General features: G+C 34.3%; 1 protein-coding gene across 1 annotated transcript in view; it reads right to left on the bottom strand.

Annotated features, from left to right (window-relative positions):
- Nucleotides 1-4,527, bottom strand: part of LOC149561823 (uncharacterized) — a 30,577-nt gene extending 26,050 nt beyond the window's left edge. The window contains exons 1-4 of the mRNA XM_089825364.1: nt 4,183-4,527; nt 3,904-4,098; nt 3,697-3,819; nt 3,425-3,568 (exon numbers count right to left, since the gene is read on the bottom strand). Coding sequence (XP_089681490.1) covers nt 3,425-3,568; nt 3,697-3,819; nt 3,904-4,098; nt 4,183-4,269 — 549 coding nt within the window. The 5' untranslated portion in view covers nt 4,270-4,527. The remainder of the gene's footprint in view (nt 1-3,424; nt 3,569-3,696; nt 3,820-3,903; nt 4,099-4,182) is intronic.
- Nucleotides 4,528-17,880: the final 13,353 nt, after the last annotated feature.

Genomic DNA, 17,880 nt, shown 5'->3' with positions numbered 1-17,880 from the left:
AACTTCCACCTAAATGGTTGAAGCTTGGCCACTGCTGATTTTCCTCTTCTGTGAGCCAAAGGGAATTGATATCCTCCTTGTTGCACAAACTACTGCCCTCGCATTTGAAGACACCCACTAGAAGAACTTCATCCTACTGTGAGAAAGATGAAATATCTTTTCTTAGAGCTGCATAGATGTCCTTACTATCTAGACCATGTTTTGTGGATTTTTGGACCTTGTGGGGGAAAAATCATGCTACAATTATAATTAGCTAATTATTCTCAGAGATTTTAAATCACAAGTATTGCCTATGTAGGTCTAACAACTTCCAACTGAATGGTTGTTCCAAATGCTTCCTTTATTACAACAAGTATGTCACTGTACCACTTTCCATTTCCAGCTGCCTTGTTCCAAATTGCAATTTTGTATAACCTTCAAAATAAGGTGTCTTGCAGCTATCATACATCATGTTCCTACAAGACATATTATGCCTCTCTCACCAGCAATAGGTCCTAACCCGTCATCTTCTCCATATATAACCTCTGGTCCTCTACAGTTCCAACAAACTGACTTTAATTGTTCTAGGGAGGGGAGGAAGGGGGAGCTTACTTCATATTTGCCTTGGGAACAAAGGCTCAAATCAGAATTTTGAGCTTGTTTTCGACCATTCCCGTTGAGCCCCATCTGTTGTTGCCATTGTTATCCTTGCTTTCTCTTTGTTGTTCTCCCACTGTGTTGTTTTGTGACAGAATGTTGGTATTAATGCTTTTCCATTTCACAGCCACACCCTTTTGCCTTCACCTCTGCTTCTTATTTTGGCCAATTTCTCTCTTCTTGCTCCTCCTGCAAAGAGAAATAGGATCCCTTCAAAAGGTTTTTTTCTGCTTAGCAACTGTTATTTGTCTTCTAAACTCCTCAAAGTAACTTCAATAAGCCTGAAACTCTTCTCTTGATTTTCCAACCCTCTTGCTTGATAAATTTGACCCCTCCACAACAGCTTGTCCCTTTAAAATGTAAGACTGTATGTACTCTCATTCATGCCATAGTCTCCTATCCCACTAATCATTATCTTCTAGTTTTCCTTCTCTTGCTTTTTTATGTTATCTCTTGCACTTTTCTATCTTTAGCCATTGCCCTTGCTACACCCACCCGGTTGGGCTTTTAACTACTTGAATCCATTAATTGGAGCCTTTTGATTTGTTTTCCATTTCACTTGCTTTATTCTTAATAATTTGAGCACTTGTATTATTGCTATCAGGATTTAACCGTGTAGTTTTTGAGTCAAACTCATCGACTCATATTTCATGAGTAGTGATTCAATATGAATCCATCTCTCAAAAGAATAAATGGAACACTTAGCACTCATTGGATCTAGGTGATGCTCACAAAGGTGAAGCATTGGGACTTCCTGGGAGGTCACCCATCCCAGTACTACTCCAGCTTGAGTGCGCTTAACTACGAAGTTTCCTCCATGGTTAAACCCACTTTGCTTGCAACTAAGGGGCTTTCTAATGAAAGGTTCATAAGGCATAACACTTGGTGAAGGTTTTGCAAATGGGGTTGCATGCAGAGTGGGTTTAACCATGGAGGAAACTCCGTAGTTAAGCGCGTTCAAGCTGGAGTAGTACTGGGATGGGTGACCTCCTGGGAAGTGTCAGTGCCTCACCTCTATGAGCATCACCTCGATCCAATGAGTGCTGAGTGTTCCATTTATTCTTCTGAGAGATGGATTCATATTGAATCACTACTCATGAAGTATGAGTCAATGAGTTTGACTCAATAACTACACAATTAAATCCTAATAGCAATATCACAATTTGACTTGTTGTGGAAATTATCTCCTACTTATCAATTTGAGCACTTGCGAAGACGGCTGTGTAAAATTATTGACCATTTTTGAGTCTACCACATTCAAGTTTTGATTTGATTGTTTACTGTAAGGATTTCCATGCTTGCTTTATGACCTGCTGTTCAAACCACCCTCTTTTTATAACCTTCTATAATGCCGCCACCTTATCACCCTATTTTCATGCACTAAAGCTTTGTTAGATGCCATGTTCCCATTCTTCTTACATTCTGTTTCTTGATTCTGTATTTCCAAATATCCTAACCTGCTTTTAACATTTAGCAGTTCTCTCACATATAAATATTCTATAAGGAATGTGCACCATTATTTTCCATTTTTGAGCCTACCACCTTTGAGTTTGCTTTTATTGTTTGCTGCAAGGATTTCCAATTTTCCACGCTTGCTTCATGGCCTGCCATTCAAGCTGCCTTCTTTTTATAACCTTCTATAATGCTGCCACCTGTTCTCTTAGCACCCTATTTTCATACACTAAAGCTTGGCTAGATGCCACGTTCCTATTGATCTTACATTCTGTTTCTTGATTCTGTATTTCCACAAATATTCTAAACTGCTTTTAATATTTAACAGTTCTCTCACATACAAATGTGGCCAACAAGTAAGAGGAGCTGAGATGGGGTTATCGATGCCACCTTCTTCTCAGGGGTCTTTAACATCTTGCCCATTTATATATTGATGCCATATTCTTGATTTTCTGAGTTTTTGCACACTGTGTGTTAGCTTAGCGTTCTCATTTTATCTGTTTTCCTTTTTAATGCTTCAGCTTCAACTGAGATATTCTACACTTTAGAATACCCATATACTGTATTGCATTTATCCACACCCGTTTTCTAGTCTTGTCTGAAATAGCAAGTTTCATTTGTTTTAAATAAAATGTTTCCACGATTCAAACTATTTCATTTTCAGTCTTCGAACATGGTTGTTGCATGCTATCATTGAAGGGGTCAAAGAAAGGATGTGCAGACTGCAGTGGTTTTGCAGCACAAATGGAGAAAACCCCAATTTTAAATAAGACAAAAAAATCTTCTCTCTGAAAAGTGACCCACTGAGCTTCTGCTACTGCAGTCAGACCCAATTGCCTGCATAAAAGGAGCTTCACCTTCATTTATACCCACAAAATGTAGGGTTAGTGAGAATATAAAATCCTATAACACATTATTGAAGATCGTGGTATTTTAACATTTAATATCATACTTTAGTTTCGGACCCCATCATACGGGCAGTGAAACATAAAGCACTATTAAAAACATAAAATGTTAGATTAACCCTCCAATATCCAAAAGGTGCAAAATGGCACTCCTTAAATCAAAGTATTTTACAGTGCTCTTTGCTTGTTTTGATGTCCTCGTATTTCTATATCCATTTCCTTATGCTCAAAGGTGTAGATCACAACTGGAACATTAACTGAATAAAACTATCTCATTTAACAATTTGCACCTTCAAATTTTCCCGACATTGTCTGCATGTCTCCCACAGCCTATAAGATTTTTGATTCAACGTCAAGACAGCATTATGAAGAAACTTTACCCAAAACAGATGTGGGCATCTTATCAACTATAACGTGCCTTAATTACTTACCAAATGATTGCGCCTGTCCTGATCAACATAAACTCTGACAGCTATTGTTCCAGACCACCAAAGAAACCTCCACATTGCAGCTTGCTCAACCTCAACCAATTGGCGATATCCATCATCTTCCAAAACCTTTCTATACGTTACTTCCTGAGAACAAATCCCAGCATTTAACAATCAGGATAACCGATTTATACCAAAAAAAACTACTTTCTATATACGGATCTTACAGAAACATATAGCAGAGTGGCCATCCAGATAAAAGGGTAACTGTATACCTTGATATTTTTGAATACCCTCTTGTTTTCTGGATCAATAACAATGTCGAACACTGCATCTGGTGGCAATCCAACTTGAACAATGGCCTTCAGATTGCAGAGAGTGCCTTTAGGGACCGTAACCTGTTAAACCCGCCTCAAAATTACAACTTTAAGAGCATTCCATCTTTACATTACCAAAATCATGTGAGAAAAGGCACGGAATACCTCTATTTTCGGAGCTGCGTCAACCCATTCCCTGTTTTCTCTCCAGACTTGTAATTGTTTTGCCAACTTGGCCCTGAAATCTAGAACGTTTGACTCGCTTCCCTTTATGGCTTGTACATTTTCTCCATCCTTCCTTGGAGGGCATCCTATCTTATGCAATTGGCTTGACATGGACTTCACACATGCCTGTCCATCCTGATCAAAGAAGACAAGAAGATCAATAAACTAATCGTGCATTAAATAACTTGTCTAAGATTGGAAATTCATGTTAGTATTCACCTGCATCACTCTGTGAAAGGTACTGTTCATCCATGGAGGCAATGATATTCTTGCAAAGGGAGGAGAAGTTGCGCTCTGCTTATCCATTTCAAAGACCTTTCTTTGAATTCTCTAGATCATTCATAGATCTTGATTCACCATTCTCTGTTTTTTCTATACGTAACCTCTTTCCTGTCTGCACGTGTTTATGAAGTGTTCTACTTTATTTAAAGGGTCCTGTTTTCCACTTGCAAGCTATTCTTACCGTTGAATCTCCATTTTCGCACAGGGGTCGGCTCTTTCCTCTTTACATGGTCAAGTTAGGGAGGAATATGCCTTTGGCTGGGATTTTTAATCTCTCTTTCTATTTTTATTTTGCTTTGAAACCTATATATTGTAGTTTAAAGTTGATAACGATATGATAGTAATAATAAAATAATAATAATAATAATTAAAAGTAAGATTTATACTATTGTACCATCAAGTTTAAAACTAATCACTTATAAGGGTACTAATCAATCATAATAGTATTGTAATAATAAAATAATAATAATAATAATTAAAAGTAAGATTTATCCTATTGTACCATCAAGTTTAAAACTAATCACTTATAAGGGTACTAATCAATCATAATAGTATTGTAGATCAATTATAATAGTTTTTTATTATTATTTTTATTTTATTAATACTGTAATTTATATTGATGATTTATTATATAATTTATATTGATGATTTATTATAGATTCACTTTTGAATGTGAAAAAGTATTTGTTACATTTAGATTAACATATTGCCATATTTTATATATATAGCTAACTTGTATTTCTATATTATTATAATTATATCATTATATAATAAATAGTAATATTATATTATTTGTAAGATGTGATTGTATTATAATGTTTTAATATATTCTTATTATCATTATGTACAATTGTTTAGTCAAAGTTATTTAATAATATTCAATTATTAGTAAGATATGATTGCATTACGGTCCATTTATGGGTTTGTTAGCACTAATCTAATTGTTAAAAGGGCAACGGTGTTTTGGACACCTCTAAAGGATGGATGGGTCGACATTAACTTTGATGGGGTGGCTAGGGGAAACTTGAGTGTATCAGGGTGCAGTTGTGTAGCAAGAGACCATAAGAGCAATATTCTCACTTTTGCGGCCAAACACTTGCAGGACAATACAAACAACATTGCAAAATGTTATGCAGTCAGAGAGACTCTAGTCTTAGGAGCAAAATTAGGCCTTAAAAGAGTCCATTTACAAGGAGATTTAAAGATCATCATAAATGGCATAAAGAGAGGGAAGATGGAGGCATGGCACCTTGATAAATATATCTAATAGATCAAAGACTTGCTTCTGCAATTTGATGATTTTAAAGTTTCTCGTTCATTCCGAGAAGCAAACAAGGTGGTGGACATGCTAGCCAACATTGGTGCTAATGCAATAATGGGTTCCCAAAATGAAATCTTTGAGGACTTGCGACAACATGTCTTAGATTAAAGAGAGTATTATTGTTTGGCCATTAGACACATTAAATCACAATTGAAACTTTTCATCCTGAGCGATTTTTAGGGGAAGGCATCATGATTCCTACTTCCAACAACATTAAATCATATCACAGATGCAAAGATACCCAATCCTCTACGCGTGCCAGCTTGAGTATCTTCTTTCCTTGGTACTTTGGTTCCAAAGAGTTCCAAGGAAGTTAAATTTACACAACAGGAAGGCCATACTCATTTTTTCCTATTGTGATAGATACGGAGGCAAATTTCACTCTGGGCTCTAATTCTCATATGTAGACTTACAAAGGCTAGATTACCACGTGGCATCTCAAACACATATTTGTTTTTGATGACCCAACTTTCCTAGAGGGAGTGCAATTGATGCTTGGGCCAAAACACCTAAACACATTCTGGAAGAGGAGATCAAGCATGGATGTGGCGTCTATGTTTGTTGCGCTTGCGTTGATGGTGGGGGAATCAAAGGAGGAGGTCTATCATGTTGTTGCAGCATTTGTGAATAGGTAGTGGCTCTTGCCCCTAGAAGACATAATCGAGAGAGTTATCCTAGGTGTAAGTATTGAGATGGGTCTAGAGCCTTGGAGGCTAATTGGCAGAGGGGATTCTTTGGTTTAGCCACTAATTGTGTGGCCCTCCTTAAATCCACAAGGTGTCCATATCCCCAAAGCAAAGCAAGGATGGAAAAAGGTAGTGGAGTTCTTTACTGAGCAAATCTAGGCGTCGGTGGAGAACAAACAAGGCTTCATGAAGGCCATGCCTAGGAAGAGCACGCTCGCTCTAGGGCAACAATTATGCCACCAAATAGTGAAGAAGAACCAACTAGAGGGGGGTGCATCCACATCAAAGGGAGTCTAGGTGGATGCCTCGTTACTCGAAGAAGAAGGGGAGGGAAGTGGTAAGCATCGTCAAGGGAGTTAGGGGTTCTCGGTAATGGAAGATCGATCAATACCAACCTTTACTCGTGAGGAAGCAGTGTGTTGGTTCAAGGAGTAACAATACCAAATGGTGATGACTTCGATGAATGCAAGCGAATTCCCCATTTTGTTTTGTTTTTCTTGTTTGTATATGGGATGGGTGGTCTAGTCTTTTATAGAGTGTTCATACTCTGAAATTTTGTGTAATGGCATAGGTATGGCTGGGAAATGGGTAGTTATGGCAGTAAGGTATTTGATCATACCACTTATAATGTAACTCTCTTTAGTTATCAATACAATACCAATAATGTTACCAATAAAAAAAAGATATGATTGCATTTTTTTTTTATAGGTAACATTTTTTATTTTCATTAAGAATAAAAAGAGGAATTACATCATATTGCCAAATGCAAAAGTTGGCCAAAAGCATTACAAACATATTCCATCCCTACCCCATAGACATATGTAGATGTTAGACGTTAAAAAGGGCATTAACACCCTACCAAAATACCATAGTATCCCAACCCTCAAAAGATTACAAAAAAGAATGTTTAACCGCCCAAGGCAATGTCACCATCCACCACTGCCAACCACCTGTGCTTAGTCCTTAAACCACTATGTTGCCTCCTCCCTCGTGAAGTTGGGAATGGTCTTGTCATCCTGAATAGACCTTGGTGTGTTGAGAGGATGGATACCCATATCACTTGTGCTCACTTCTTCAGCTAAGGAGATGTCGAGCCACATTCCTTCCACTATGGAATTGCTAGCATTCTTCTGAGCTTTCCTCTCAATATGGTGCCGCAATGGCTGTCCTGGTGCTATCACACTCTTGTGTGGCATTGCCTTTATAAATCCCTATCTCTCCTCACTCAACACCCACATCTTCTCTAGCAAGACATCCATAACCTTCTTGTAACGTCCACCTTTTCCAGGTCTTAACTAACAACTAACATATCAAAGAAATACGGTTATTGCTTCATATTCATAGGAAGATAGTTAGACAGTTATGTTCATGTGAATGAGATTAATGCTTACATTTAGTTTAACAAAAAAATTCATAATGATCAATTGAAGACACCATCAATGAATTTAACAGGGAATTTAAAATCTACATACCGTAGAATTCAAAATAGAAAATCCATTTAGGGATGCTTCTACAAAACCCAGGTTAGTCCATAAATATCGCTTAAGGAACAAATAGCTAGACCACTTTATCATAATGACAAATACCACTATATCATCTAGGGAATCAATACCATTGTATCATTTAGGGCATCAAATACCACGGTATCATTCCATTTTCTTTATATTGCTAACTATGGCAATGACATACAGTTAGAAGGTACACTCATATCCATTATTCAATAAATGAAAGATAGAAATAACAATTCCATCAGATAAACCTAACTCTTGCATATAGTTATATTTCATGTTCAGTTGAAAGATCAATCGATCTAATCGATTACCAAGTACATCGATGAAAAGTTGCTTTCATTAAAGGAATAATTGAAACAATGATATAAATCAATCCATCATATCTTCTACTCGTATAAACATCATAAAGGTAAAACACATGTTTTTGGCAAATGTTTGATTTCATAACTTTTTTTTTTTTATGCACATCCTATCAACTTGTGGAGAGGGGAAACATTGTGAGAAGCTTAATCTCCCAACCACTGACCTTAAACATATCCCCACACTTTCTTTAACTAGGAAGGCCTTCACTACCCAAAATAGACATGGGACACCTTGTCTAGCCATTGAGCATCCTGATACTTAATTCCACCACTCGACTTGACAACAAAATATATGAATTGGACAACATGAGCTATTAAATGGTTCTTTAGAAGTAATACAATTATTCTATCAAATCTGATTCTGGTTTCTTGTTCTTGCAGAACTTTCTTCCACCTCTTCACCCTCTTTCTTGGCCATCCAGCCAAGTGAATCCTAGGTGTCAAATCTCAAAGTAATTCAACTCTTTTGCTGAAAATCGGCTAGTGGAAAGAATAATATAAATTCAGTACTATCATAATACAATTTTTAAGACCTGAGAACTTCTCTTTAAGGACTTACAAAGAAATAGCTCGAATCTAGAATCCAACTAAAATAAAAGACATCTTAGCATAACATATACAATTGATTCGGACTTAATATGGAGAGTTGGACTCATCGAATGTACTATTCGATATCACAGTTAAACAATGATACATAGAATTCATTGACATGATTCTTGCTTCTGTATTTTTGAATGCATACATATAACAAATATGATTTGAGAAAGTTGACCACATAACTTGATCAAGAAAGATGTGGAGCTTGGGCTTGACTCTATATAGTCGACTCTTTGAAGTGTGTATTCAAAATGCAAAGCTCAAATCAGATAAAACAATGACTCTAATTTGTTCTCAATCAATTGCAGCAATAATGATGAGAGAAAATAAGGGAGCAAAGATATAAGTGCAGAACTCAGGTTTTTGGTTCTCCTGACTTGTATCCAAAAGAAGACATTCAAAGAAAATACAAAGGCTTTGAAGAAGTCATGGCTCTTGGAGTAGTTATAAAAAGAAGTAAGCTGACTTCTTGAATCACCGATAAATAAAATATGCCAAGTGTACATTATCATCTCTTATAAAGACAAATGAATATGAGGAAGAACTCGAAGGTTATTAAATCAAAAAGGATAATTTATTAAATTATACACACACACACACACACACACACACACACATATAATTTCGAATGGTGACATTATATTATTATTATTTTATCCAAGGTTATACCTACTAAGATATGCACATCTAAATATGTGTATTACTTGGAAGATTATTTTATCTTCATATTCTCAAGGTATATGCATATTTAGGTATATGTGTTTTAATATATATGAGCTTATATAAATTAATACTACTGTGGCACCATACTTTTATACCTATGTGCACATACATATATATGTATTAATTGAAGTGATAATAATGTGAATATAAATCATTAAAGGTATGTACTTTGATTAAGTTAAAATGTTTAATGTTTTAATGATTGTCCAATAGCTCATGCATGTCCAATGTGTGTATCCTGTTATGCAATCACTAGGTCCTCAACCATGGTGATTCAAGATTCATATCCATTTGCCTAGTGATGGTGATGCCCCTGTACCCAACTCTTTTCTGACAATGCTTCCACCCCTTTGGCGTGCTCCCTACAAGGAAATTCTCCATAGTTAAATTACATTAACATAACAAATTATTAATCATAAATGATCATAATGATTAATTGCCTTTTCAATTCCCATGCATTCATGATAAATAACAAACAATTCAAAACAACTTTAAAATATCATCATAATAGTTAACTAGCATGTCATCTTCATGTGGAATTATAATGATTAACCATCTTACTATTTCACACAATTATAACCCTTTTTAACTATTAACTGACTTCATGTGAAACCTCAACAACTATATGAACATTTTTAATTGGGTCAAAAATTGGGATGTAACACTTCTTCCACCCTTTCTCTGCCTGTGGAATACGCACACCTTATGGATTCACTGATGACCAAATGACCAGGGGTTGAACCGAAGTATATCCTCTCCCGATTAGTCCCCATGGCTCTTGGCCCATCTCCAACCTTACACTCGGAATGACTCTGTCCACAATTTCATCCAGCCCCTACAGCCATTATTGATCAACACATGTTGCCACGACCCTTTGAACTTCCTCCTTGGTCTCACCCTAGACATTCAGCTCCAGTGCCACAAAGAGAAAAACCACATCCAAGTTGGAGTGTCTCCTCTGGTAGGAGGTTATATACTCCATTCCAAACATTTGTTGGATGCCTTCCAAGAACTCTAGCTCATCAAACATGAAAATGTTCTTTAGATGCCTAACTATGATCTTTCCTTCATATGATTGCGTCCGATTATCTGACTCAAGTGCAAATTTGGCCTCCATTTCCTCCTCTTAGCTGAAAACCTTGTGAAGTGCCATGCATTTCCTCCTTGAAACACACACACTTCGAATAATATGGAAGCCTTTGCTATGTGAGGTGTCAATAAATAATTGCATATTCTATCACGCACAAGGGTTTGATATTCCTTGAGTGTCGTCAGGAGTATTGATTCATAATTGTGTTGTACTCCCTTCATTAATGAACAAAATTTTTTATGGCCTCTTCATTATGTTTTCCAATCTTTATTCTAGGTCAAGAAGTCTAAGGTCTTCAAAGATTTTATTTTGAATTCCCAAAGCTGCATCTACACCCATATTGGCCAACTTGTCTGCCACCTTATTAGCTTCTTTGTAGACATGGGTAACCTTAAAATCCTCAAACTCCATTAATAGGCATATAATCTTCTTTATGTATTTGTCAAGATGTCATGCTTCTAGCTTCCCTTTCTTGATTCCATTAGTGATTATCTCTAAGTCACCTTCTAGGTGCACTCTATGGATACCCAATTTAGCCCCTAAGACTAAAGCCTCTTTAGCCGCTACACATTGTGTATCATTATTCTTTCCATCCTTTAGTCATTTGGCCACAAAAGAAAGAGTGTTGCCCTAATGATCTCTTGCTATACAACCATAGCCAAAGACCCCTGGATTCCCCCAAGCAACCCCATCAAAGTTAATTTTTACCCATCCTTCCTCTAGTGACAACCAAAACACCTCGTCCCTTTTCTATCTAGGATTAACCCTTAAAATCCCATTAACAGGCCAAGACATATATGATTGCATTTTATGTTTTAATATATTCTTATTATTGTTATTGTTGTAATATTGTTATTAAACTTAATATGTGTGCTTTAGTCAAACTTACATTTGGGGAGTCATTTATTGTAGTACTAGTCCAATTCAAATGCACTTCACCACAAAGTTTCCTCTATTTAAACTCACTTTGCAATCCTATGAACAAAACTTTTAACAAGTATTTATATTTTATCGTATTATCTTATCTTTATATTTTATTTTATTATAACATCATATCACTATATCTTTCTTTTTTATTTGATTATTAGAAAAAAAGCAAATTTTATATAGGATATTTCCAATCTCTCATTAGTCGAGAGGCTCTTTCATCACACAAAGACCCCAAAATCTGTAAAGGACTAGAAAATTATGAAGGAACAAAAAATCATGAAACTTTTAATGGCATATGGAAAAAACTAGTTGTGATGAAAATATAATGAGATCACTCTAGCTTTCTTGATAAGAAGAATTTAAAGAAAAGACAACAATCTAAAAAGGACCAATTGTAACTATCCAAGGCTGAATGTTGACAGGAATGGGGTTGAATAGCAGATTATTAGCTCTCCCTGTAGGGAACAATAGTAAGAAATTTCATATGGTGTAGGATTGGAAGTTTTGGAATATCAAATTAAGGCTCTGGACCTTTTCTTTTCATATAAGTAACGTGTAATGCCCCGCCAAGAGATCCAAAAGAATTAACCTAAAGTTTTACTAATTTTGCTAAACATTATTTTATTTTTTTTAAAAGTGAGAATGTATTACATACACATCAAACACATAGTAGCGAAAGCAATAACATGTAATCATCAACAATCATACATAATAGGTTACATTCCTTAAGGATCCCAAGACGTTGAGTCACTTTTAAATTTAATTAATTCTAAGTCTAACAACTACCACATACATATGAAAGAATAATCAGAAAGTCCAATGTCCATAATATACATTTGTTCCGAATGCCTCTTGGCAAATTAATTTGGAATGCTCAATCATCCACTGTACATGTCACAGGGTATGAAAGTCTTAAAAGAATATTCATATGTAAAGATAAAGTTACATCATCCTCAAATCCATGATACAAAGTACAGTAAAATAAATGAAACCATTCATCATACATGATACATCCATACATCCATAATGATAAAACATCTATCATAAAATCTAACCATCCATCATAATAATCCAAGAACATAGTGAAGGTAAATGCCAACCAAGAAAGCTCTAGCCACGGCGACTACGAACAAATCTCAATGGTAAGAGTAAAAAGAACTACCACTCGACCGCATGGAACCTAAATGGTCCACTCCCACCACGCTGAGGAGATAGTCTCAAGTCCCAAACAAGGTATCAAAACACAAAACACAAGTACTCTCCAAGTCTGGGAAATCCTAAAAGTACAATAACTCAAAGGTTCCAACATAGATAGACATCTAGACCTAGAGGCACCACAAAGACACGTAGGAAACCTACTATGCAAGCGAGAAAGTGTCATCGCAAAAGTCACGTTGGAAGTTACTCGAGCAATCCTTTAGGAATCCCGGGTCCCTTGTGATCCTGCGGCCACTAATATCCTCTCGTACTGACGAGGCATACTACGGAATGCAAGGTCGTAACCAAGCGTTCTCTCTACCCCATCCTAGCCTGTACTAGCACTCAAGGCATGGGAGAGAACATATTGTTATCTTATTAGGTTCATTTAAGTCAGTATTTAGGTGAGATGTTTTCACTTATTAAAACAAACAACTTACAATGAGTCATGCCCAGAGCCACTTTGGGTCTCCCGTCCCTCATTGCAAGCCACTTCCCGACACTACACATGATAACCTACCCTAGGCTCATGAAAACACAAAACACAAAATCACCTCAGTCCTATACAAGCGACTGGAAAGCATCAAAAGATAAACCACAATAGTCACAACAATTCTCCACAAGAAACTGGAAAGCATCAAATAATAATCATAATGATCACAACAGTTCTCTATCACCAACTGAAGGCATCAATGACAAGTCACAAGATCCATCGGTTCTTAGCAAGCAACTAGAAAGACTATCCCAAAATAAAACACAATACTGATTGAAGACCCCAAAATGGTCAAGTCAAAACATGTCACAACATGACATCATCAAAACAATCACTTAAAACACTTCAACTTCACACAAAGAAACCGGAAGACAATAATAAACAGTAAAAACATCCATCATAGAACACATCAATGCATCACCAAGGTTGGGTTTATAAGATCGAGATCAAAACATCTTATCACCAAAATCACATAACCCCCAAGCCTCTGGTAAACGTCCTAAACTGGTCAGCACTAGGACAAACCCCAAAACCCCAAAACACAGATAGCATAAACAAAACAGTGCAGTTCATAGTTTGGGTTTGATTTCAAAACATGTAGTCTTAGTTTGCAGAAAAGTTTAAATTCCAGTTTCATAAATGTTCAAGTGTATAAGATTCTTCGAAGTCAACCCATTTATTAACTTGAACCGAAAATAGTACTTCCCCCCCTTGTTATACATTAGATCAATTTATTTATTTATTTATTATTATTATTTTTTAAATAGTTCAAAAATAATCCTTTATTAAAAATCAATATAACTCAAATTTAAACACACTCCCTTTATTAATTAATCTTAATTAATTAATATATAAATTTGCCGATCATTTTAATAACATAATTAAAACTTAATTAGATATTATTAAAATTTGAATCCCTTAATTAAATTATTAAAAAAAACTATTTTCGAATTAATTAATAATAATAATTATAACATTTATTAATTTATAAAATTATATTTTAAAATTATCAATAAATAAATTTAATTTAATTTAGAATGTCATAAATTACCAAATTTAAACAATAATAAATTTTCTCTTTTTATTTTTTTATTTTTAAAACAATTTAAAAAAATGCATAATTTGAAAAAGCGTTTTTAAAGGCCCGCCAGCCTGCGCAACTCTGCGGCCGCAAGTGTTACTGCTGCCGCAGACAGCAGTACCACCTGCCGTGGCAGTGTGGTGGTGGGGCGTGGGAAGTGGTGGCCCCGCCCCACTTCATACTATATGTTATTAATAATTTTTTTAAAATTTTATATATATATATATATATATATATATATATATATATATATATATATATATATATATATTAAATTTCTTTTTAATAACTTTAAAAAAAAAAAAATCGATCCCACCCCTCAAATTATAATATAAAATTATTTTCAAGAGTTTAAATTAATAACAATTCAACTCACACACACACACACACACACACACACACACACATATTTATAATTTTTATCTGATAGGAGGAAATCAATTGAATTTCTAATTTCTCATTGAATTTTCTTTAATCTCAAACTCTTTTCCTTGGATTAATTTGATAAATCTACAGAACGAGGTTTCCATAACTATACTTTGAATCTCCACGAACACACAGGGATATTAACATATCTACATTATTAAGATATTTAAGTATTCATTACTAAGAAATTTGAATTCTCATTCCATAGGCACGAAGAAGACAGGGAAGGAAAATTTGTGTAATAATTAGTGATCAAAACACAAGACCCTACCTGATCCTGATGCTAATATGCAAACCTCGAGAATTCGCTCCTTTGAAAAAAAAACTTTCCTAGAATTCTTTTTCTGAAAATTCGCTGCCAAAAGATGTCTCCACAAAATTTCTGTCTTCCCCAAATTCTCCGTCCAAATTCGTGTCCCTCAAAAATGAACCCCCAAAGTTGTGATAAGGAGTTTTCTCCTCAAATCGGGGAACTAATTGAGCATTCACCCAAGAGGACTCTTTGCTCAACTGAGTTAACTCCAAATTAACTTTTATTAAATTCTTTGCTTTATCTTTTAATGCACCTTAAATGACTTTATTTAATATTCCACTTGACTTCTATTTTTAATCTTTATTACTTTTAATCCCATGCGCACTTTATGAAATTAACATTACATTATTATTTCCACTTATTTTATCTTTTAATTTATTTCTTTTATTTTCAACTCAAGCTCACATCATGCGATCTAGAAACTTTAATAATTTAATATCTTTCAACTTTTAATTTATTTTAGAAACTTAATTGATAAAATATTTAATTAATTTAAATAACAATAATATTTAGCATTTATTTAAAAATGAACTCTAAATATATTATTATTAAATTAAATAAATATTATCATGTCCTAAATTATCCTTAAACTTTTATCTCCAAATTTTAGTTATTTAATTTAATTAATTTCTTAATTAATTAAATATTTAAAGATATCATATTAATTATCTATTAAATTAAATAATTAATTAATCTTTTTAATTAGACTTAATTAATAGAAAAATACATCAAGGACTCATAAAGCAACATACGAAAACCCATCGTAGAAAAACACATACTAAATCAAACAAAAGGGTTATAATCACGAAATAACATCATTTGATGCATTCGAAGGGTACTTAACTCAGATACTTGTCCTAATTATCAATTAGGACAATTGGCTAAAGGGTTTAGGATTTGGACTTAAGAGTTTATCTCCCCTCTCTTACCATTGAGATAATGCGATAGGGTACGCTCATCCTGGCAATTCAGGGAAGTTGATACCCTGTACCTGCAACCTGCATAAAATCCACGCATGTACAAACATAATATTCTAAGCTAAACAGACAATGGTAGGAAGTGGTGCATCGTGTAGATCTCGACTAGCAGGTGACTACGACTCCCTTCCTTAACCACATCAGAAACACCATTCATAAAGAAAACAAACACGCGCACCATACACATGTAGTATGGGGTAAGTATCCATAAGAAAGCACATGTGATAATAAACCATCTAAATAATCATTATCGATAACTGAAAACATTGAATAATCATCATACATGCATGAAATATAGAGTACCAAGTAATCTTATCATATAATAAACTGAGTGTAAAATCAGAGAAGGTGTTCAAGACTTCCAACATAGAAAAGGGCATTGAAGATGTCCTTAATAGGTAACAATAAAGGAAATTAGTTCACTTGATTTTTTCCTTAAAATTACTCTCTACTTTTGTAAATATTACTTTTTTCAATGGCCAGTTTGAATTCTAGAGAATCTCGTTAGTTCATAAGATTCAAAGATTTGCCAACGATATGATTGAACAAGAATGTTTTCAGGAAAAATATCAAGAATCAATAAAGTACGAGAATGAATGTGATCGACAATAGGTGACTTGACATTGGTATAGAAGTATTCTGTAGTGAAGTATTTTGTATTGTTCTAGGATGCTCTATAGACTCAATCTTCTAAAATTCCTTTCCTTTCATTTTCCCAATGCATTGTAAATTTTGCATCTTTATTCAGTATTATCCAATGTGTCGTATGTAAAAAACTTGCTTAAAAATCCTAAAAGATTTATATTTGTAAAATTAGCCCCATAGTTCTACTTTGTAATGGAAACTGTTATAAGTGAAATCTTTTGAAAATTAAAGATTAATTATTTTTACATAAGAAATCAAATGATTTTAATATACAATTAATTGATTAAAATAATTCAAAGCTCACTACTTCTTCCTTTTATGTTAAATTATATGTAATTTATTTCATTAAAAAAAAATGATTAAATTTATATGTATTCTTATTTTTTTCATTGCTTTATGTGTATACATATTAATACTAGATTATATTTGAGTAATATATTATAATGCATTGTCCTAAAATTTTGTTTGACTAATATATTTTATATAGAAAATTAGTACATTTTATAGGAAAAATAATATATTTAAGAAATTAGCCACGTAATATATTTGACCTACAACAAATGTTGTTATCTAGATATTGACAATTGAAAACCTAGAATTGTATATACCTTTACTACTTCAATGCTCACTTCATCAACATTGTATCTTACTACAAATTTCCCATAACATAACAAGACCTCTAAGATTGCTCATCTCAATTTATATACATATCCACCATTACAAATTATTTTGAAATATTTTTTTAACTCTTCAATGTTAAAGCTTTTAATTTTTCTATTTAAAAAATCCAAAAAAAATCCAATTCTAGTATTACTCCTTTTAAAACATATATTCAAGAATAAATATTACAACTAAAACATGTCAAATTAACAAATAAATATCTCCTTGTTTCTAGAAATAGGTATCCTTGTGTTCTCTATAGATACAAGTCATCATAAGGAGGGGGCATATGTATTCCCTTCTTGTACTATAGTTTACTTCTAATACACTTTTACTTTTACATTACAATATGCCAATTTGTAACATGTATATGAGACCCTTGTTTATCCTAGTGAAACACATTCACACACACACACACACACACACACACACACACACACACACACACACACACACACACACACACACACACACACACACACACACACACACACACACACACACACACACACACACACACACACACACACACACACACACACACACACACACACACACACACCTCTATGGGCAATGGACCCTTATCCATGCACAAAGAGCACAAACATATTTGCACTCTGTAA

This window comes from Cupressus sempervirens, chromosome 4, assembly GCF_028749045.1.
Source record: "Cupressus sempervirens isolate cs-2001-9-10 chromosome 4, ASM2874904v1, whole genome shotgun sequence".
In the NCBI taxonomy this organism is placed as follows: domain Eukaryota; kingdom Viridiplantae; phylum Streptophyta; class Pinopsida; order Cupressales; family Cupressaceae; genus Cupressus; species Cupressus sempervirens.
The sequence above is the reverse complement of the archived record's forward strand: the minus strand, read 5'-3'. Positions and strand labels throughout refer to the sequence as shown.